The 25,604-nt window shown below is 32.9% G+C and overlaps 1 protein-coding gene across 2 annotated transcripts; it reads right to left on the reverse strand.

Annotated features, from left to right (window-relative positions):
- Nucleotides 1-2,895: 2,895 nt before the first annotated feature.
- LOC128214694 (uncharacterized) lies at nt 2,896-13,446 on the reverse strand. Of its 2 annotated transcripts, none has more exons than XM_052921312.1 (3): nt 13,319-13,446; nt 3,281-4,002; nt 2,896-3,159 (listed from the first exon to the last, which is right to left on the reverse strand). In XM_052921312.1, exons 2-3 carry the CDS (start codon nt 3,725-3,727, stop codon nt 3,007-3,009), a joined length of 600 nt encoding a protein of 199 aa, XP_052777272.1. In that variant the 5' UTR covers nt 3,728-4,002; nt 13,319-13,446; the 3' UTR covers nt 2,896-3,006. The 2 variants fall into 2 exon arrangements, with proteins under 2 accessions (XP_052777272.1, XP_052777271.1); XM_052921311.1 differs by lacking the exon at nt 13,319-13,446 and adding an exon at nt 4,506-4,766.
- Nucleotides 13,447-25,604: the final 12,158 nt, after the last annotated feature.

Raw genomic sequence — 25,604 nt, forward strand, 5'->3', positions numbered from 1 at the left:
TTACCTAACCCGTGTACAATATGTTTCAATTCCCATTTGCAATAGGGTTCAAACATTATGTTTAGTCCCAATTATACTTTGTTAAATTCAAAATGCTATCCAATAAAAAATGTCTGATATATGTTGGTTTTAATGACTTATATTTCCCTTTGTTCTTGTATTACAGTCCCATACCGGGTTTGGGGTTATTGGTCTCCTTTCTTCCGTTTGTCTGTCCGTCTTCATACTCATGGACTATCCATTCTGATTTTTAAACAACAGTGAACCAAATTTGATACACTGTGACATACACTTAGCAATGGTGTTAATCACAGACGGTTAGACGGTAAAGCGTGCGTCCCAATTTATCTGTTTAAAGTCAATAGCCTAATTTGTTTAGTTTTCAATGTCAAACTTCAACTCTGCACGTTTACAAGTTTTCAAAAATGTGACTGCATAGTATGTTATTATTTTAAACTATTAACAATGAAAGAATCAACTTGTTTAAAACAAAAACGGCTCACAAGACGAGGTTGATATGTATTTGATATCTATTGCAAGGTAATTAATGTTTTTTTTCTTTGTTAATTTTCGGATTTATTTAAAAGACCATTTTCTGTGCTGATAATCTTAATTTGGTAAGTTATTTTACATATCAGTTTGAATAAATATTCGCTTCAGTAGATATGAATCTTGATTTTTGTGGAGGAGTAAATAACAAAGTCGTTTGAGTTTAATGTGATGCCTGTGTACTTTCCTTGCAAACATGATACTTTGATGACATGTTTGATACGAATAGTACATCATTTACTGAAATTGAATTGGTATACCCTTAAGAATTAAAACTGAATAATTTAAAATTAACACGAGGTGTTTCGAATTTAGGTCTTCATTTTTTGTTACAGATGGCAAATTGAACATCAATATATCAAAAATAACAATATGTTCGGACGTGGATGATTTTTGTTCCCGTAGTAAATTAATAAATGCTTAATTGTTAAAGCAAGGACTTATATTTATTTCATAAATACCGGTGAAAGAGTAAAAAATATCAGTGATTGATAACTTGATCATTTCACTCTGAAACGAGTGAAATGATAACACTTGCTCATTCCACCCTGTACAGACAACTCGGGACTATTTTTTTTTCATTTTTTATAAGATTTGCTTCCCTTGACTTTGAAAAAATACATGTATGTCACAAGTACATGTTTGTTGTCGTCTGTAGTGCAGTAAAATACACATTGACCGAATCGTATTGAATTATCAAAATCAAATTATGCAAGAGTTTTAATAAACAAACATTTTTTTTACGATTGATTATAACTATCAATAAAGAACAAGCATACCAATTTATGTATGAACTATGTCATGGAATATAGATGTACTGTTACAATTAACCCGCTTAATAGGTATCGGTTAAATATTTACTTGGCCACATGTGCTATTAATAGAGTTGATAGATATTTTTTTTTTCTACAAACTCTAACCGCGTACATATATGCACAAGCATTTTGAATTTGACCAATTCATTTTTCTTTTTAAAATCTTTCAAAGTCTGCGCTCCATCCCTCTCAAAAGCACCTTCGGGCAAATCCTCGACATTTCCTCTGGGGTCTTCGTAAACACACGGGAACGTGATATTTAACTTTAATAGATATGAAACTAATTGGCTGTCTCAACAACAAAACATCCTTCGGTTGCACCGAGCATGAATTCAAACCGTAATATCCAGAGTCTGAGAGCGACAGTGACTAGATATAACCTACGATAAACACTAAACAGACCTCCGTTGCTTTTACGAATACACACTTGTATAAGTCCATCATTGTTAATTTAAATCTGTTGAAATTGTTTTTGAATGTACAAACATGTCATATGCTCAAATATAATTTCAATTCCAACAACCATTTCTATAAAGTGTGGAACATTTTTTTAGTGGACGGACTGCTCGCGCGAAGAGGAGGTAACTTTGGCATAGCGATTATGCCGCAGTAACTTCCCTTCGCAAAGAGGTCACAGAAATTTACTCAAGCGGGGAAATATATTGAAAAAACACGATCAATGCATTAATCACCAGTCGTTAAACTATTTTTTCTGTGACCACTCGTGAAATAAAATACGATCTTTCACTGAATTCAACGAATATCTTCTATATCATAAATAGGGGAAAACCTTTTCAAAGTTTTTCATTAAGCAGTTATGGTATTACTCATCCTAATTCTCAAAAATATACGTATAATTAAATTGCTTTCTTAAAATAGACGTACTGCTCGGCTTCGTGGATTTGAACGGAGGTTAAAGCAGTATTGTTTTGACATTATACTTGTCGGTAATTGACCAAACTGGAATCTCTTACAGCTTATCTTAACTCTCTTCGACATTAATTGACTGTCAGTTATGACAAGTTTGCCATTTCTTCGACAAAGGTGAGGGTAGTTCAAACCAGGTGCTCTAAATATCCTTTTCTGAATACAATAATAAAAGTTGAACTTTGCTTCAATTTCTTTTTTGATTTATTTTAACCCAATTTCCTATATGAAAAAAAGTGCGCCAGTGACCTCTAGTTCCACAGGCCGTTCAAATGCGGTTATCCCATCATTTATCGGTAAAGATATTTTAATTCGTGTGTTTACTGTGGTTTTGCACGTCTGTGTCTCTCGTTCGGTGTTTTCGAGCTCTTACCGTGTAACACAGTTTAACAGAGTTTAAATTTGATTTTGTGACTATTTTAGGCTTGTCCCTGTAGTATACATTAGTTAAAAATAAATATAGTAACTGTCAAATGGACTTTACTGTGGTAAAGTACGACAGTACTCAACCCTGAGTTGAGTTTACATTATGTTTATATGTTGAATGTATATTTTACTTGACAGGACAACAATTTATAAACATGCAAGTTAAAAAAGATTACTTTTTAAATATTTATTTTTTTTTCAAAAATATCTTTAGAAAAGACAAAACTATAATTACATTATTTTTTTCGTGCAAAAACAAACAACTCATATTTTTTATCGAAGATCCTCTTTATTCTTCGATGAATTTCTCTGCGCGGACGAAGTGTTTCTTTTTCTTTCGGCTGGATTGATCTCTGTCAGACCTGCCTTGGCAATTTTGAAGGCGAAACCGTCTGCTCTTCTCGCGTTGTTTCATCCTTCCTGTTTCATATTGAGTGTTATCCTGTCAACATAATCATATTCATTTCACATCTTTGCTTTCATAATCAATTTCATTTACGAGTACAAATGTTAAATGTCAATAGGGAATGAAATCATGGCATTATTGAAAGAATAAAACTAACCTCAATAGTTTCGTAACAATCCCCAAAGTCCGATTCTACGGTGAAGACTTTCGTCAAATCCGTGCGTGGTCTCCGGCTTACAAACCATATATTCTTACTACCATACAAGTAAGACTCTGCGATTGGGAAATCCGCAGACTTGTGCACAGCCTTATAGGAGACAATGAGATTGTCTCCAGTTGTTTCGACATACTTTCGAAGGAGAGCTGCGCATCGATGGCCTTTGTCATTGCATGGCATGAGGTGCGTAAAAAGAACAATGATGGGCTCTTCAGCGTGCCCATGTTCCTTGTAAAACTCTTCTTTAATCTGATCAAGCAATGATACTTTCTCTTTCTGGATTTTCCAATCGCTTGTGCAACAATTTTCTGAAAATATATTGATAGAAACATTTAATATACCTGACCTAGATACTATATATTGACCGACAGCAAACACTGCACTCATTATAAGCTTTGGTTTTCCAATATTAAATGCATATGATCTGTTTTACTGTCTAGTCTCAATATTCCGTGCACATGATTTCTCAAATTTAAGCTTCTACTTTCAGAATAAAGATAAACACATTATGAAGACTTAATAAAAACAAAGAAGCTAACCAAGTAGCTGTTGACGAAGCTCTCCAAACGGATCCACAAGTCTTGCTTCTGTATGAGTATTCCCTGTCTCGCTGAATTTTGGTAAAATTGTAACAACTCTTCCTCTTCGAAGAAATTTCTCATCTGAAATATCAAATGCAGACTTGAAATATCAAATGCGAACATATCAAACAAACTTAAACCAATCTAAAGTACAATGGTAATGGAGATGATGATGATGATGATGATGATGATGATGATGATGATGATGATGATGATGATAATAATGATGATGATGATGATGATAATAATAATAATTATGATGTCGATGGTAATGATGATTATCAGGATACTAAAATTGATGATGATGATGATGATGATGATGATGATGATGGTGATGATAATGATAATGATGATATTATATCATTATATAAGTATAGTTTTGGTGTTGATGTTACTATTATTTTCAGTAATATCATCTTTATTATAATTATTATAATTATTATGATAATTATTATAATTATTTAAATTATTATTTTATTTTTTTAAATAATAATCATCATCATCATCATCATCATCATCATCATCATCATCATCATCATCATTATTATTATTATTATTATTATTATTATTATTATTATTATTACCAGCAGATAGAATCTCCGTTTTTGTCCAAAAATCATCATCATCAATTCTCTTTACAAATTCTGCCGAAGAATCATTTATTTCCTCCACAGTTACAGCGGCAGTTATAACGTATTGCAATGCTTTGTAGCTTTTCTTAGATATTTTACTTTTTTCGTATACAATACGCGACTTCATTTGCTTTCCAAGATTTTTCAATCTATTTACAAAGGCGTCACAACGATTGTTGGAAATTTCTTTCCAAGACATCCTTACTTCCGAATAAATAACGCATTTAAACGCGACATATATATACCCACGTGCACAATTCTTGGTTTCTATTTTTATTGGTCGCGTCATTGTGTGTATGGTGGTCTACCACTGCCATTTCGTAAATATGCAAATAATATGAAATAATAAAAATGGCGTGAAGAAAATACGAAAATACTAAAAAGTGTCGGGGCGAAACTATGAAACCGTAATCCGTATTTTTCGCTCCACCTCCTGGCGTAAATTGGTCCCTCTAGATGGATTTTTAGCCGTGCAGAATTGCGCTTTGGTATATCTGGTATCATACTTTTAAAATGTCGCCCCGTCAAGCCTTTTGCATTTTCGCTCCGCCACATGGCGTATTTCCCCTTCCCCAAACGATTGAGCATCAATTAGAGAAAAGGTTAATAAAAGGAAACAGGTCTACGCAGCAGATATGATTTTTTAACGGAAGGCGAAAAAAAAACGCGTAGTTGCGGCGGGTGAAAATACGAAAATACGTCATGTGGAGGGATGAAAATACGACAGGAATTTTAAGCCGCGTCACACTTTTTATTTTGCCCAAAATTAATTTTGTTATTTTCGCCCAGCCCATTTTGATAATGGTCGTATTTTTGCGGAGAAAAACATGATACAAATTACAAAATGGCAGAAATCAGCTACCATATTAGTGTAAAATAGGTCATGTACTCGTAAAGTATTCAATTCCTGTTGAAATGAATGACATAAGACAAACGCATGGCAAGTAGCCAAGTGATTCATTCAGTTATTTTTGGAACGATTACATTGTCTGGCCTCTGACTCATGTTTAAAAATAGAATATATATATATAGCTTAAACAACGGTAAGTAGGTTATGTACCATAAATCTCATTATTTTCCAAAAAAAAATATTACATTGATCATTGGTGAATATAAATAAATTGCGTTTTTTAATATAGCACGAGGAAAAATGGATTAAAAGGAGAACTAGCTAAACTACCAGCATATCATATCTGATTAATTGAGTTATAATGCTGCAAAAAGGAAGTACTTCTTTGTATCAGTTAAACAATTCAACTTAATAAATTAATTCCCCTTTTCAATTTATATCGGTGTATACATCGCTGTTATCGACATTTATAAAACATTTTACTATATCTAATGAATTTTAGAAAAAAGGCACGCTTTGGCTTAAATCCAGGTGTTTATCATATATCACTGTACCTTTTATCTATATGGTTGATATGAATGTATAAAACATGACGCGCGTGGCAATACCCATTAATAGCTATGGTTTTCCAATAATGTAAAATATTAAATGCGCATTTAGAAATGCTATGCTAATGTTTGAAAATGTATAACAACTCGAATGTTTTTGCTATTGACAAAATCTGTATAATAAAGATACATTTTTTATCTTTGGAACTATTTTAAATTGTACGTTTATCATTACAAGTATATCAAATAACTATTTTATTTCTAGATAAAAAAAAGACATGATGAAATAAAATAGTTTGCCTAAAAACATGTTATAACGAGTATCAAACAACATGTTAAAATGGTTGTTGTATTGTTTCAAATTAAGGTACTACATTAGTTCACTTCATCATTTATTTAATGTCAAACTAGTATTTTTAACGATTGAAATTTAATCATATAGCGAAAAAGGTAGGTCAAGAAACGAAAGAACAAGAACAAAACAAATATTATTTATAATATTATTAAATATCCTGATGACACGATTGGTAAAGCCGGTGCCGATTTTGATGAAGCATTTATGATGCTGCTAATGTTTGATATGCTTCAGTGTAAATAATTTTATGAAATACATATTATTCTGATATTGTAATATGTTTTCAATTGTTTATTGAAAATGTTGGTGGTAAAACATAATCATTGTACGCGTTATTTAGTGATTGTTGATTTATTTATTTGTCACATATCATATGAACATTTTTAAGATGTATCAACCGTTTTATTCACCCGCTTACTGATACTTATTTATACTGAAATTAAAAATTATCACAAAAAATATTGTGTACAAGGAAGGTATGTGCAGAAGTAAACATAGTTATGATATCGAATGTATTTTCTTAAATATGTATATCTTTTGATTATTTCACAATTGCAGTTAACAATGTTAAATATGTCACCGATGTGTAATCAGTAAAAGTACATGTCTGAAAGGAATCAATATTTCCAATTTCTCTCTGTACGTTTTTGCGTGAAGCAAAGATTAAGTTTCACAAAGTGAGGAGCCCTTTTTCAAGGTTCTTTATTATGCATTACGACACTCTCTCTCTCTCTCTCTCTCTCTAAATACAATTACAGACTTAAATCTATTCTCTTTAATGGTAAGACTCACAACTATTTTGATATTATCAAAAATCTACGTAAAATTAAAACGCGTCCATCAAATAAACTTACAGGTCGGGTTATTGACCTTATTAATACATTTTTGAGGCAGTAACGGTGTTTTTTTATTTGATACATTCCAAAAGTATTTGAGAACAAGTGTTGGCCTTTACTGTCTGCAACATTATTTGCCTTACGTTTCTGACAATTAGACTTTTTGCGATAGAAGTGAGAGAAATAGTTTCCACGTGGTGCTCTTAATCTCATACTGAGAATGCAATAATGACTGTTGAAATTTTACTTTAATTTTAATTCGAAAGAATTTTTTTCAACATCTTTTTGGACTGATGTGAGCGTTTCAATCCGTGGATAAATTTCAAGGGGATATCGGTTTATCTTTCAATCAGTTTTCGAGGCAGCTGATGCCGCCTCATTTCAACAGATAATTAAGTTTTCTATTCATTTCGTTTTGATATCTCGAAGCATATTCGACAGCAGATTTATAAAAAAAATATATCTTTTTTTCCATCATATTTGTCCTCCTGATTTGTTCAAGGTGGAATCATGATCAAACTATATAAACACATACCTTTTAACCTGGCATATGCTTAAGCGAGCTACATCATATGATTGCTTTTGAGATTTGTTTCAATTTTGTAATTTTACTATTGATAAATAATTAGACAAGTGTGAATAAATGGCCATTAAAACTAGTTTTAACCCCGAAAAGCGTCATGTTCTAGTGAACCCTAGTCACACAGACCGTTCGAAGGCGGCAATATCTGTTGGTGGTGTATGCACGTTTGTGTCATCCGTTCAGTATCGTTTGGGCCCTAACCTTCTTCCTCTAAACAGGGTTAATAATTAAATATCTGACTGCTGGACTTGTACCTTTAAATATCATTTGTATTACCGTTAAACGAAATATATATCGTAATGGTCAAAGCCACTATTCAAACTGACGTTTACTCGAACAGTATTGTTTCCTGAATGGGGATTACATATGTAAATGTTGCAAATATATATCAAACGTTACATAAAAACAACATTTTATTAACTTACAAGTTAAAAGAATACAAAGTTCCATACATTGTTTTGATAAATTCTTTATTATAATAAAAAAGATTTGCACAGACACATTGGGATAACATGTTGCATAGATTTGACATAAAAGCAATGATTTATTAACATGCAAGTTAAAAAATAGATTTTACCAATACTTTTTTTAGTAAAATAATTGGCCTCCTGGTTATATGACTATCTGGTTAATAAATATTCTTCTGTTTTCTATTAAACATACTTTCAAAAGAGAGACGTGCAGTGGTGGTCTTCGTCATTGCATGGCATGAGGTGAGTTAACGGGACAAGAATGTACTCTTCATTGTACTCATCTTCCTAATAAAACTTTTCTTTCAGCTGATCATTCAATGAAACATTCTCTGTTCTAATTTGCAAATCCTTGATGTAACGATTTTCTGAAAAGGCATTTATACAAACATTTCATGCATTAAAATAACAATGCTCTCAATCTGTTTTGGTTTTCCAATGTATCGAATGGATAAACTTATTTCTCTATGTCCTATAAAAAAACTCCAATTTTGTTTACAAATATTGGCGACGGATCGTTTATTTCCGCCACAGTAATGGGAGCAGCGATAAGATGTTTCCTCGTTTAGCAGCTTTTGTTTTTCCCATTCTTCGTCTACAATGAACACACAAATTTCTTCTCCAAATTGATAAAGACGATCTATTACGACGCTGCAACCGTCGCTGGATATATCTGTCCAAGACATGTTAAGTTTAACATTAATTATGAATTTAAAGATTACACGAAGAGATATATTTAGGTATGGTCATATGTATGCGTGATTTTTTTATTTATATCTTTACCTCAAATGAATAATTTGTCTCTAAAGATAAACACACTATCAAATTCAAATCAATATTTGGGTTACGGTTTTCTAAAAATATATATTAATACAGACATTGCATTAACAAATAGTGCACTTGGCATATTCTGGTTTTCCAATACACCTTATATATTTCTTTTCCCCGATTTTAAGTTCCTGCTACTGGGTTTAAAATAAACACATTATAGATGAAATAATAAATTTTCTCGCTTTGTAGCTTTTTGCTGTATTTTATACATTTTTCGGCTACAATATGCAAACATATTTCTTTTCCAGGTTGGTTCAAACGATTTGTAAAGTCATGTTTATTTTTAACATAGATCTTCACTGTTTCTATCTTTACCTCAAGATAATTACTAGTCTCTTAAATAAGAACCACCTTTTAATATAGATAACAAAACAAGAGATGTTAGTGAAACATTTATGCCCCCTTGGGAGCCAAATTGTTAGTAGGATTTGGACACTTAAATAAAATATGGACAATCAGAAAACCTTTTTTCAGCTTACAGTCACACTGACCTTGACCTTTGACCCACTGACCTCAAAATCAATAGGGTTCATCTGCTGGTCATGACCAATAAGCCTACCTAGTATGAGGTCCCTGGGTCAAAGCGTTCTCAAGTTATTGATCGGAAACCGTTTTTCATGTTAAGGTCACACTGACCTTGACCTTTGACCCACTGACCTCAAAATCAATAGGGTTCATCTGCTGGTCATGACCAATACACCTACCAAGTATGAGGTTCCTGGGTCAAAGCATTCTCAAGTTATTGATCGGAAACCGTTTTTCATGTAAAGGTCACACTGACCTTGACCTTTGACCCACTGACCTCAAAATCAATAGGGTTCATCTGCTGGTGATGACCAATACACATACCAAGTATGAGGTCCCTCGGTCAAAGCGTTCTCAAGTTATTGATCGGAAACCATTTGGTATTCCGACCGACCGACAGACAGACAGACCGACCGACCGACCGACCGACCGACATGTGCAAAACAATATACCCCACTTTTTTCAAAAGGGGGCATAATAAATTGTAGTAAGTATGGTCTATTTATACATTACATAAGTTGCATTTAAAAACTGAAAGTAGCCAGGATTATCCCGAACCAGAGAATTCGGAATTATATCGACGACGTTCTTTAACGATGCAGTTCGACAGTTCTCCATAAACGATTAAAAAAACTTGATTAAAAAATACAAATGTTGACTTATTGTATTTTTTGTGTACAATAAATTATATCGCCATTATTCTTTATTTTGTAGGGTGATGGGAATCAAGGCAAATAATCGAAGTTTTCTGCCAGGTGTTTATTATTTCATGGTTTTACATTTAAGAAATCAGGATCGGCCATATCATCGAACTTATCTGTAAAGTTCGGTAATATTTACCAAGTCAGTTTCATGATTTACTTCTTTTGTAACATCATCAAATGTTTTATCTAAACAGTTTTTCCAAATGATAGTGCAACTTAATTGTTTCCTCGAGACATTATTTTTAAACAATTCTGATCAAAATTTTCTTTTCTACACGTAAGGTCGCGCCCTTAATCGAAGATACTGGAAATGAGAACATAGATGGTATAATGATGCTTTCGCAGATGTCTCAAGTAATTTAGATGCCAGACAAAACCATAACTATAAGTGCAAGTTGATGAACACGATAGTTTTAGGCAATATCCGTGTATACGACATATACAGTTTATCAACATTTTAGCACGCGGAAGGCACATAAAATCAGCACTTACGCGGTTAAAACATTCTGAGAGGATTAGGATGTTTAAGTATGGTAAGTGTGGTTGATAGCGAAGTGTATATATAAAGCTGTAACTTGGAAGCCAAAACAAGGGTTTTTCATTGATCAAGGCTGATGTAGGTAGGAAATTCAGTTCAAAAGGATAACAATTGATACTGGCACGCGGAAAAAGGAACGTCTCAAAACCGCTTGCATAGCGTTAGGTCCTCTTAAGATTTACTAAAGAAACATCAACTGCGTCATTATTTAAAACATCTTTCTATAGCAAAAAAGTGTTTTCAATCAAATGATACAGTCTATGTTTCTTGTTTGTGATGTTATGTTATATGTATTCGGCGTTAACCCAGTGCCACTAAACCGGGTTTATGTTTAAACTGTTTGCTACTGAGCTTGTTTCTGTAGCTTTTTAATATAATATTGAACACGTTTGGCTAACCAATTGCAGTAATTCTATAAGTCTTATGTGTGATAAAACCTTCACTAAAGCAATGTCTGATAGTATCAGCAATGTATGACATTTTTCAATCTTTGGTACGAAAACCCTGTATCTGCAATTAAAAAATGAAACGTACGCATGTTAAAATGACGTAAATGCAGCTTGTACATTGAACATTACAGTCCCTGTTTGATATGCTATTAGTTTCATAGGCTTCATAAACATATATTTGACCGGAAATTATATACATTCGATATTGGAAAACCAAAATATTTTGAGTGCATTGTTGATAGCCTTCCGTGTGAAATGATTCTATTTATGTATTTTCATACAATTGTAGCATTTCATACAATTGTAGCACCAAGGATAAGACAGTTAAAACTTATCGATCAGCTGAACGAAGAGTTTTACAGGGGTGTGAGAACACTTACGCTAACATTGTTTTGTTTTCGCACATCATGCTATGAAATTACAAAGGCCACCATTGCGCGGCTCTCCTTCGAATGATGCATATATAAATATATATAAAAATAAAAACAAATATTAATCTCCTAGAAGATGTTTTGCATACATAACTATCTATATTTTAAGTAATAACTTAACAGTGAAGCTAAGACAATAAATTCAAGGTGACCATAAAATGATTCATGACTTTTTTTAAATAATTATTTTTAGAAGGTGTAACCTTGGCATTGTTGGGGAGATTGAACGGGAGTTAGCGATATACATACATTATTGCGTCAGCTAATTTCTAACATCATTTCTCACATGACTCTCCAATGCCAATCATATCGTTCATCTGTCATTATTCTAATATGTTGAGCGTGCTGGGAAACCACGGTTATTGTCAAAGTTAAAACATCAACGCTACCGTCTCTATCTTAAATTTTAGAATTGACTTGGTCAAGGATTGAATTCGATATCAGTTGTTTCTCAATATCTTGCACGTTATTAATAATGAGTTCTTTTTTCTTGTATAGCATTAGGATATATTATTTGTTGATTTGCATTTGCAATATATTCAGTATTGAGTTATCCAGTCGGTACATGTTTATTGTTTCTTTTTTCAAAGTTCCATAATCTGAATAACGCACCAGTTAATTGTAACCACGGCCCCCAGGGGCGGGGATTTAAGCCGGGGACTATGACTTTCGGTCCAGCCAGCCCCGGCTTAAATCCCCGCCCGGCAGAGATGAAGTGATGGTAAAATTCCCGCCAAATGCCCCCGGACCCAAGGGACCTTAGGTTAGGCCCATTCCCCGCCATATTTTGCGCGAAGACAAAACCACCGCATTCAACCGGCAGTGCGGGGTCACCTGAAAGGTAAAAAAACACGGCCCATTTCCCCGGGAGTCCCCGGTATACCCCTGGACCTGGGGGCCGTGGTTACAATTAACTGGTGCAGAATATCAATATCACTGGTCGTATAAATATTGTCAATTACGTTACAGTACTATGTGAAAGCGGATGTGTCAACCAAGATATGCTGTTTCTGTAACTTGTTAAACACACTCCATGATAGTTGACAATATTATTTCATGGCATTTTAAGGCATTTCAAATGAGTGCCTACATCTCTTTCAAAACTATATAATCCATACGAGTTCGACATGGCCTATGTCTTTGCAACTTCAACATGGACAATACATGAATAGCTTTTAATAGATATTAAATTTACTTCCGGATCAATTTTCGCTTTATTCATGCTTATTCTAGTAGATGAGTTTTGTATTTTTAATTTTGTATTAGTTATGAACAACAGCGTGTTTTTTTTCTAATACAACAATCAATGCTATTAACGTAAATATAATATTTTTATACATTCCGATAAACAAAGAACCTCGGTCAGAAGGTATATAAATATGTCTATTTTCAGTGCACATTCTCCAATTATTAAGCTATTTCATGTTACGCTTAAGTTAAATTTGCTTTTAATCATGTTCCGGGAAAGCATAAGTGCATTTAGTGTCCATGTAAGTCAAGGACAACTTTCTGTTTTATTTCATATCATCACCCTACATATTCAGCAATGTTCCTTTCAATTTTTTTTATTTTGGTGTAACGGTTTTCTGAAAATATATTAATATAAATAAGTCATACAGACTAACAAAAAAGTAATGCACTTAACTGCTTTTGGTTTTCCAATATCGAATCATCACCTTAATATTCCGTTTCTCAATTTAAGTTCCTGCTACCGGGTTAGAAATAAACATATTTAAAATACATTATAAAAATAAGTTGAAAAAGCTTTCTATGAAACAGTTGAACTAACTCTTTAGTTAAATTTGTCTTTATTTATATTCCGGCTAAACATAACTGCATCTTAGTATTTTTGTTATTGAAGGATAAAACTGTTTTATTTCATATCATCACTTGCTGCATATTGGATCTATCTTAAAAGGGTCGGTTTTTAAAAAAAGTATAGGCTTATGATAATTAAGTCTTTGTTAGCCATACTTAGGTTTATGCTATAAATCACAAGTCTGCATTCAGTGAAATAGTTGTGCCTTTAAATGGCCCAATATATAAGAAAATATCCTGTTGGTATTCATTCTACATATATAAGAGTGGTCAGTAATGTATACTTTGGAGCTCTCAAGCATGTGTAAACAACTCACTGTTATGATAATTGTATTGTTTTACGGATTAAAAGTATCCTTCCCCCCGCTCTTTGCATCAACAAATATTTTTTACAAGATATATGTTATATATAATACATCTAAATGTAATATCTTGTCTTGAAGTTACTATTTTTTTTTCTTAAATTGAATGTTTTAAATCAAGTGAAGAATACTTAGTTTACAGGAAACACTTGTGAATATTGATAATAGGCAAATTCATATAGACAGTGAACGAGGTCATTGCTAAAGTCGACAGATATCCTTAAAAAGCACACTATTTTTATTAAGTTGATGCCAAAACAGGTTTTGTAATGGGGAATTTATGGCCACTTAGCTATTAATTTAAAAAGTCAAATGAGTTGAACATAATATTGCATCAACCCAAATACTGCCCATTTAAAGCCTAAAGCTGATATAAAACTGCGCAATTTGGATTAGAGCCAGGTGTATCAAAATATCGGTTTACCCTTTTTCAGGAGTAAAATGAATGCAAATGTTTAAAAGCGTGCGATTGATTACTACAAACTATACATAAGATAGATAACGAGGTGTATATCCGACTAATATCATGGCGAGTTTTGGGTCTTGCTTTGAATTGTACTTAATCAAACACTTTGCAAATTAAATGACTGCAATTATTGGATTTTGTACAAGATTATCATGATGGTTATTGTTGAGTAACATACAATGTTAACCATACTGGCAATATATTTTACTTATTTAACATTACTGACATAAATCCAATTCTCATCAAAATTCCGTTTAGTTTCCCAGGACGATTTCATTAAGTACATTGAATTTGTTTACTCAGTTTATTAAGGATTCTTGCTTATAAGTTTTAAATGTTACGCTCCGCTATTTCCATTCAGTAATAAACAATTAAATAAAAATGAACATTGAAGGTGTTAGCAAAGCGGGGGTGCTTTTGAAACGGCAAGGCTGTTTTATTTCTTTTAGATTTAATGGTACACAAAGGGGTTCATTTTCAATGATTGTTTTTTTAGATCTTCCAATCTTCCAGATGCAACTTTTTAAGGAATGGATAATAATCATTTCCATTTACAACTTTAAAAGCATAACATACAAAATCACTAAAATGTCATACATTGCACAAATTTCTTGTTATCTTTTTTGAGTGAACAGGTAGTTCACCATTCTCTAACACCAGAGCTATTATCCTATGCGTACACCAGTTGATTATAAATAATTAAATGAATTCTCGGTATCTTTTGAATGTCTCTTGGTATGTTACTTTTGCGACATTTAAGCTGGCGAATCATATGTTACTCTATATTCAGAATATTTATCTAAATTTAAAGTCAAGAAAATGTTTTTATTTCACATCATTCTTAAAAAAACGTATTTATCCTAAAAACTGTTGTCATATTTCGAAGAAAACTTATTCTAGAGCAAATATCATACTTGAGTATTTGAAATAAATAAAAAATGACATTTACTGAATTACATTGTTTTGCTATAAAAAAAAAATTCTTTGTAATCCTGAAGATGAATTTTAGCAACACGAGAGAATGCGCTTTTAAAAAAGGTTTCAACAAGTAGGATTTATTACAAATTGTAATGTTATTTGGTAAAAGGATTTGAGATTGTGATTTGACTTCTAATAATAGCTATTTTCATGATCTTAACGCCGGACACTCGTTGACTCATACAACGCTCACATACAACTTATAAATTTCCTAAAAATAGAAAAGGTTTGTGAAAAGGGTAGTGGTTTACAAGATTCGGATATGCCTCCATGATTAGGATAAACGTTCTGATAAGCAAGAGTGTTTCATTAATTTATTCACACTAAACGGGATAAACATTGATACATTATTAAATGATATGTTATTTACCGGGCCTGGTGATCTGTTTGGAATATGACATCCTACAATTACTTCAAAAGGATCTCCATAAACAATCTGGAGGTCCCCATGTCCCATTCGTATCGGTAGAACGTCGGGATAGTTGGAAAGGATGAATGTTGCCGTACATTACTTTACCGATGGTCTTGTAAGAAGTACATGTGCGGCAGTGTCTTTAACCAGAACGCTGGCTGCGCCTATTACCTAGAACAGTGACAGTTCTTGTATCTGTTGCGTGCACTATCTAAGTTGTGCTGTGTGACAGTGACTTCTGTTTAATTCAGAACGCTGATGGCGCCTATTACATAGGACAGTGACAGTTCTAGTATCTGTTGCGTGCACTTACTAATTTGCGTGCGTGTTAAATAAATGTGTATTTCGAATTTGTGCAATCTCAGGGGAAACATTAATCCAAATTGATAATAAAACTATATCGTCTTGTTAAACACGTTATGCAGTACATTTTAAACCAAGTCCGTGTTTGGAAAATATCTGACGTATGCATTTCGAATATATTGCATGTTTGTTACGATGTCATCAACATCGCCAACCTGAAAACGCCTACTTTCAATTGTTTCCAAAAACAAAATACACCTTCACCGAGGGAAGACGCACATCTCAATTCAGCGACGATAATATTAGGCGTTTACAGGTCTGTGGGCTTTTCATACATTAACATTGAGGTATGTGCATACAAACGATTTAAATGTTATACAAAAGTGAAACATTGTAACGTCTCTAGTAAATTCATCAGCCTGACCTAGATCTTGTGTAACATATAATTCAATTAGATGAGAACGGTCTTAAGTAGCTCACTCTTTGTTTACTATCGGAGAGGAAGAATCTCCTTTTTCAATGAAATGTTTCTTTGCCGTTGCGTGTTTTGGCTTATAGCTATTGTAAAGTAGCAAAAGAGTACAACAATAATAATGTTCAGGTCGTGTTAAAGCGAGAAATAAATAACCGGGTATGAAAAACTGTATTGTTTCAATTGAAATTAACAAACAAGGGTATATTTTAGAGCACATGAGTGTTTAAGAATGAGATATATTTATTATGAAAACGACCAGTCTGGACCACAAACGTTCGTACTTGCATATATAAGTTTTGAAGGTGAATAATCTTTAACAGACCTGTTGATGGGCTACTTTCCTAGAGTTTTCAGAATAGCACGGTTGTGTATGGAAATTACTTTTTTGTCTTAATCAATTAGTTTGTAATCTTAACATTCTATCTAAACCATACATCCGGAATTATAAATCGGTGTATAATGCATGCTTGATAACTTCAAGACATTTCCTTCCAAGCAGTTTGCTTGAAAGAAAGGAATCTCATTTGTAATATTTAAGAGTGCAAGGGAAGGATCTGTTACAATCGTAAATTTTAGAACGAATTTTGATAAGGCATACATGTCCATTCGTACTAAACCGTCCTTAACAGTGGTAATGATCAACCACATTCTTCAACGAAAGACAAATAATGACCACCCGCTGTCCGTAAGGCTGTACGCGATTAAGTAAATCGTATCTGCACCTCTTGTCTGTTTCCGATTCATCAAGACTACGGATGTCGCCGCTGGAGTCACGACTGTGTCCAAAATGTGTTAAGAGTGATCAAGGTTTTGATTCACTGGTGTTGAAATCGTAAAAGTAGTTCCAGGTTAAAAGCATATTTTATATTAATATTGTTTCGCTTATATTCCCCATTAAATAAACTGAAATTAAAAAATCGTTCTTGAGGTAGCACACCCCATATGGAAACCTCCACTTGAATCTCTTCAATTTTAATATGTTAGCCTATGGTGTTAAGCTCAAGACTACATATCTGTTTTGTAGATTTTATAACCTGCAGGCACGGCTGAAATAGGTGGTTGGCAATTTCAAACTCTATTTTGTTTTAAATGAGACGGTAAAACCTTTTTTTATATTTTGGCATTAATTTCCTAAAATATTAAAGATAATTATTTATAAAGAACAGGTCATGAGTATTTCTAGAATTTGTTGATTTTGCTTTTTAACTTCGATGTTCCAATTTTACGCGGTAAAAACATTATGTTAAAATTGAGATACCATATGGCTATTTATGTACAGTTTGATTTTATTTGTTGGTGATGTGATCAACCATGTATAACTTATGAAAGCAAAGATATTCAATTTTTGAAAAATAAATGAAATAAAGGATTTTTCTTGTCTCTCGGTAGAGTAATTCAAATTTAAATAAAATTGATATTTGACGGTAAATTTCTTTTAAATTTTGTTTTTGAATCCAGGAAATGATACACATTAAGAAATTATCAAGCTGATCATTGTTTGAAATGATGCCCATTAGGGGTGTGCTACCTTAATATTGTAATTTGTTTCGGTTTAATGATAAAGGTCATGACCAGCAGATGTAGATTTTTGTTTTGAGGTCAATAGGACAAATGTCACGGTCGTAGTAACCTTGAGCATAAGAACCTTGTGCAGTTGATAGATACGGTATGCTAGGTTCTACGGTATTCAACCATGGCAGAGACATAGAACACAAATAGCTTGCCATAGAGCCCAACCAAAGTGGTTTCATACAATAACACTTGTATATTTTGACAAATGCAATTGGAATTCAAGTCCCTTTTGAACTAAATAAAGGTTTACTTTTTATTCCAGCTACTAACAAGTGTTGGTTTATACTAATGTATTTTAGCTCGATTGTGACGAAAGCTGATAGCTTATAGAATCTTTCTCGAGTCCGTTTCCTGGGCAGTAACCAGTACTGTGTCCTTTTTGAGAGGCTATGAGAAAGTACCCCTGCTGGGGATCGAACCCACAACCTCTTGGGTGAGAGGCGGACACCTATACCACTAGACCACTCTCACCCGTTTTACACAAGTGTTGATAACTTAAGACATGATTGCAAAATAAACATATATAACGAATGCTTTCAACACATACCAATTATCTTTACTTCATACTATTTCGTTAGTTGTAAATCGAAATGCTCGCACTTTGTAAGTCTTCAAAACTTTCCTCTCACGAAAAGAATCGAAAATTTCACAATTACCTTATTTTACGTCAAGATGCCAATGATTGCTGTTTAAGACACATGTCAATAACCTAGTTATAACGGATTAATGTTTATGCTCTTACCACGGTAGATAGCACACACTAAATTATCTTCATGTTTTCTGACGTTCCCATATCATCGTTAAGCTTACACACATAGAGTTAATCAAAATGCCGATTATTTATTTTGTTTTGAGGGAGCCATTTCATTATCTAAGGATTATGAGATCTTTTTTAGACAAGATGTCCTTTCTGCATCAGTTATTTAATGTAACAGAGACGATTGCAAAATAATATAAAGCTTATATCTGTAAATTAACGAAATCCATGATGGTCTTCTTTGAAGTACAGCTGAAAAAAAATATATCGTACGTGGATAAGAAATGTTTGTATATCAATAAAAACAACAATTCGTATGTACAATTCATATTGGCAGCAGGGCATCTCAACTTGCCAAACGTTAGCTTTCTTCTTAAGAAACTTTCTAAAACGAAAAATCTTAAAAACGCAAACAACAAGTAAGCCTCTCTAGGACATCCACATCATGGCTACTACTGTAAATACCGTTTAGGTTAAGGTGGTATTAATTGCACTTCAAAAATATTTTGCTCCACCTGGGTACATTTGAGATTGAACACGCAATTCATACAATATTTGTTTTCCACCTGATCGGTACGCGCCATACAATACAAATAAATTATAACACAAGTACGGGCATCAAACTCGAAAGAAAGTTTAGTTAAAAAATAACAGCGTACGCGTATATGATATCACTACCAACTTGTAATTTCAAATACTTAAATCGAAACGATATTAAACATCTTAAAGGCTTACCCATTGTTTTAAGTCGTGTATTTGTACTGTAGAATCAAATAATATATTACTATAAAGTTTAAGTTTAACCTTAACATATACCAAGTCAAAAGTTCAACGAAAAATTAGAATTGTTCGGATGTTACATACCGATAAACATAGAAATCACTAACGATGGGGACCCGATACTGCTAAGAACCCTTAACAGCAGAGCACAGCAGAATACATTTGTCGAGATCTACTTATCCTTGCGAAAGCATTCGCGATTTACAAAACGTCTTCAAAAACCGTCTGGGTTAATGTGGTTGCTTTTACTTGAATAACAATGTTTTTTATGTTAAAAAGTACGATTGGAAAAATACAACAGCCCTCTGTATAACACGTAGATAGGTTGTCCACAGCTTATCTGTGGGCTAGTTTTCACATTTAAATGATTTGATTGTATTTAATTTAGTTTTATATAATTTATATAATAATAACTAAACAAAATAATTAGTTTTATGCATCTGTAGCCGTTTGTATCAATCTTGGATCAGTTTTCCAGAAGTTATCTTTCGTTTAGTTTGCACATTGAAATGATTTGATAGGTTAAAAGTTGTAATCGGATAAATATTGAACAATCAATAAAACAATTCAACTAACTTTGACTTAATCAGATAATTTATCAGTTTTATACAATTGGGTGCAGATTACTTTTATTCTTAAAATATTACATTCAAAGAGCATGCATTTCAGTTCAAAACCCCCTAACTGCAAACATGTTTTAGTACTCAGATGTTGGTCCATACCTCAGGAAATAAATACACGGCAGTTTTTTGTTTTCTCCGGACATATATTCCAAAAATATCCATACTTGTGTGAAAAACTACAGAAACTAAAGACATAAACATATACAGTTAATGTGTTTTTGGTGGTCAATGAACCTAACCGAGATTTGTTGTGATTCTTTTTAACATATATCAGCGGGCAAAACGCGAACCAAGTATCAACGGTGAGTATCGACGTGAATCTTTACGGCGAAATCACACTCGTTTACTCGTTTGTGAGCCCCGTCATTTGTCAAAAGAAAACCCCCCGAAACAATGCCCTCTGTAGAATGAACGTCGATAACATTGTCTAATCGAATTCGTAATATACAACTTGAAGGTAATCATTATAACTGCCACCTATCTTTTGTAACCCTATTGTATATAGCAGTAGAAAATACTTAGATATTGGCCAGACTAGACCTTCATATGTGTGCCAGTTTTCATAGTAAAATCAATATTAAAATATTTAACAAATTTTACAAAGATATTGAATTGTTTCTATTATAGTAGATACGGTGACATAATTTGTAACTCTGCGTTTTCATGAAACGAGTTTATATGCCAATTTCTATTCTGAAAAATGTGCTGTTTATATTTTTATACAATCGAACTATTATATTTTTACATCAACCTTAATTGTGCCCATTTAAGAAATAGACATATGTTGAATAATATGAACACATTTTTCTGAAAGAATTGAAAAGATCATAACACTCTACCAACTCTAAATGTCATCATTTGAAACAATACAATACATCATCTACGAAATTGCTATCCCGAATACTTATAAATCGTTTAGTTTCCCTGGTAAATGATTGGATTCGAGGTTAAGTGGCGGTCATTACACCCAAAACTTAAATGAGTTTGGCTTCTTTTTCATTATTGCTTTCCTGTAGTTATCTAATCTATAATGCTTAAGAACAGATTTACAAGGTAAACATGAAAAGGCTTCGTAAATGTGCTAAAGGACGCATGTGATGGATAGCTCATTATTTACCTATCTTACTTTCTTGGCTTCATCCGCAAGCAACAGTTTCATAGCATTCTGAAGAAGAATATCATCATACGGGTGACCATAGGTCCATCACGATATAATGAAGTGATCGCATAACGCAAAAGTATGATTGAAGTTAAAACACTCACATCTCAAGAAGTCAAGTTGAAACATTTATAACAAAATACCTCTTTTTAAGGTTCAATCTTTTGAAAGCATTTTAAATGGATTGTTCATACATGTCCAGTTTGAGTGTAAAAAAGCTTTGCAAGTTTTACGAGTAAGAAACTTTTAACATTTTTTTTATGAAATTCGCTAACATTGCGGACAAAACCTGTCTACGAGGCAATTGATAATAACTAAACCGGCGAGAGAATTTTGGTTAGTGGACAATCATACATAAATAACGTTGGGCCGAAGTAAAATACAAATAATGAATACGAATCTGGAAGCGAAAGCAAACGATCAGATAGACATAGGTCTTAAAGCGTTCAGATCTTTTCACGGAGAAAACATTGTCCCAGACGGTGTCGCACAAGTTTCTGTATTGAAACCGTTCGGAAACAACTATCAGTTAGTAGAACCCTCATATATGTCTTTGTTCTTTTTGTCTTTTTATGACAATTTATATTAGTTCATGATTAAACATCGTAAGCGGTCAAGTTAAGGTTTGTTTCAAACCTTGCCTATCACAAGTGGTTTTATCTCTCAATATGCAGTATTTGCTCTTTCAGACTATGCAATAAAAAGATATGAACAACCTATAAAGCCTATGCACATCAACAAAGAACGGCTGTATAACGAGGTTTTGCAGTTCCTACAGAAATGGAAAGAGAGTTTTCTCAAATTTAGGTACGCTAAAAGAAAAAAGAGGGTCGTTACGTAAGAATTGTTTATTAGTTATGGTACTTGTTACAATAAAAATAATATATATATATATATTAAAAGGAAAAGAAGCAAGCCTGGTAATTTCACCAATATCAGCACATTGTTACACATCGGAAATAGAGTTTTTAAATGAGGTTATAATTCTTTATCCTTCAACGAAATTAAGGTGTTATTGTACATAAGGAATCTATAACAAATACTGAAGCTGTATTAAACAGGTATAACGAAATTTTATTTAGAAATAACAAAATAACTAAAAAATTAAGCTGAATTTCATAGAGGAAAAGTTTATAACCTGAATTAAATGATGAATGCACAGTGTCAACGTTTGATTTAATTGCCTTTTTGAAACTCATTCTCATTTTATCTGATGTAGACAACATTTTAAGGCTTTTTATTACATTCTGAAAAAGATAATACATACTTGTTTGGAAGAGCAAACTACATTCAATTTATTAAAACATATTTAACAAATTCAGCATATACAACTTTTTCGTCACAACTTGAAACGTGGAAGGCATTGAATGAAACTTGAAACATCACTGTTTATTTGTAACACGTTGTTTTAAGATTGCTTGACTTCGTATTAAAATACATTTAAGCAATTAATGTTACAGGAAGTGATTGAAAATTGAAATATCAATATATTATAGTCAAACTCTTGCAGATTAAAAGAGCCATAGGTATGTAGCTTACGTTTAATAACATGTATTGTGAAAGCAAACGAAGTTACTTTTTATCAGAATTTAGAAAGTGAATGTTAAACACAAATTTTACTGGTCAGCGATATTTCAATCGCAGTGTTGTCATACTTCACAGCGTGGTCGAGTTATATAAATAAGTAAGTGTCACACGCAATGGGTCTTAACTTATCCTTTTGTTATAGACGATCTATAAATCATGGTGGAAGTTTAGTATGTGCAAATGGCCATTAGTATGCTAGCAAAATGGAAGCGATAATACGATAATTATCTTCTTGAAATGAAGAAAACAAATAATCTGCAGAGTATTTTCTGTATTTGCACGAACAAAATGCATTTGTAAACAAGTTACAGCTAAATTATTTCTATTTCGTGTGCCATAAATTATGATAATTTCTATTCACATCCGGCCGTGTAGGGCATTGCTCCACCCATCAACGAAACGGCTGGTGTTAACTATGTTGTTTTTTTACGCCATGCTCTTTCCATTTGTCCCGGCTTAAATATTTGCCGTACCCTTAACAAGGGAGGCAATGTGACCGGATCGACCGTTTAGATATTGAGACGTTTAAATCCATAGATGTGTTTTATTACATTTAAATGCATAATGTGGCCACTGTTTTGCAATTGAAGCTAAACGGACTGACTCAGTGGCCAAACAGTACTACGTATCTTGCGATTCTTCAATGAATGAGTGAATCGCAAACAGCAATATGCTCTTAAAATGTTTTTCTATCCAGAAGATGTTCAAGTATGTTGGCTTAGACTGGTACCCGCAAAGATTAGCAAGACATTGGCCACGCTACGTACAAAAATATATTATAGTATGCAGAGTTAGGAATCAACATGCTGACTGAAAGAAAGAGGTTTTCTCCCTTGTGTTCAGCAAGGAAAGTAAGTTCAGTTCATACCTTTTTACTGCTCATCTCATCATCAGTGAATGAAACTATATGGCGACTATTGACTCGAAATTGTGAGATATGTCGCTGTTTGATTTGACCATTGCGCCAGTTGTTGGCATATCGCGAGAAGGGCAATACTATCCCAAGTCTCTCTTTGTCTCCTCCCCGTTATTTTGGAAAGTGTTATGTCCTACCTCACATTGTAAAAAAATAGATGTATTATATGTAGGAAGATAAATGTGTTAGGTGTTGTTGTTTCGCGGGGGACTTATTGTCATGAGAAGCGCAAACCACGAATATAATTTCAAAATAAATAGTTTATGTGTACTTCATGCAATAACATTTATAAGTTGACGTTAATCACATCGTTCAGTTGTGCCATGTTTACTTAATATTGAAACAGTATATATTTAACCTAAATGTTAATTTGTATGTAAGCAGAGCTTTGTTAAAACCATAAAACATACGTGCACATATATGTGCTTAATACCTAATGTCATAACATAATGACTTTCAGACGACGTTTACTGGTAATTCTGTAAAATAAGATAACCATATCCTCTGAATACTTACAAATACATCAAACAATAAATATGTAAATCTTGATATGCCGATTATTGATTTACACATCCTCTGTAAGTATTGTCTAGAAATGTGTATGATGTGTCATAATGCTTTCAAGGAAATACCGCAGATAAATTTAATGTCTAACTTATTGTTCAGCATATTCGGAGCGAATAAGTATCTTTATATGTTAAAAAGGTGGTAACAAAGCTTTTAAGTGATGCCTGAAACATAAGACCACTCTTGTTTAACTCTAAAAGAAAAGCTTTTGTAATGCGTCTATTTTGACCAAAGGTATGGCATTTTTTTTATATAAGTATAATGATAAAGTCTTGTATTTCGAGCTCCTTATGAACCTTTGGGGGATTGGTTTCAAACGCCACATATTTAGTGCTGCATACACTTTGATCATATTTATGACCTTTTTACAGGTGATCAGACGTCGAGTAGGAAAAGATTTGTGCTACATGAATAATGATATGTACACATTTTGACCGTTTGTTATTTCTCTGTATTGTGAAAATGAAAAACTATCGTGTATCAAAATCTTTATACACCATTTTGAGGATTTGTTTTTGCAGATAATCAGGCGTTATGTGAATATTATAGGAAAGGAATTATGTTATTTTCTACGTCTATTTTAACCGCAATGCTGACATTTTTTTATAAAGGATCGAATGAACAAATATTGTGTGTTCAACACTTATCACATTATTTGCAAGATTTCCTTCAATTTTCAAGATCATCAGACTCCATGTCCAGATGATTAAATGATGGTATAATGGTTAATTTAAACAAATTGGTTTCTACATTTTGATGAAATCTTACTTAATATTGATATTGAAATTAAACATTCCTTAAACGGTGATGCAGTGATGGGTATTTAATAAACCGTTGAAGTTAAATGTTGTGCCTTGTTGATCGCTCTTAAGAACAAATATATTTCAGAAGTTGTTTGTGATTTAAAGCTATTATACTAGAGAGAACAGTGGATATATTGTCATCCGTATGTCTGGTAAATATTTGGCCCGGTATGCATATGTAAATTATTCAGTGAATGCACCGAGTAATACACGTTTCTACCTGTAACGCCCGGAGTTTTCTTTTTGACAGACCAAAAGACGGACACCTTTTACGTTAAACCACTGACAAGAAGGGAGTAATAACTGACCTCTTAAACATAATCAAGAAATATGATAGCCTATATTACTTAACA

The sequence above is a fragment of the Mya arenaria genome, chromosome 13, assembly GCF_026914265.1.
Source record: "Mya arenaria isolate MELC-2E11 chromosome 13, ASM2691426v1".
Lineage (NCBI taxonomy): Eukaryota > Metazoa > Mollusca > Bivalvia > Myida > Myidae > Mya > Mya arenaria.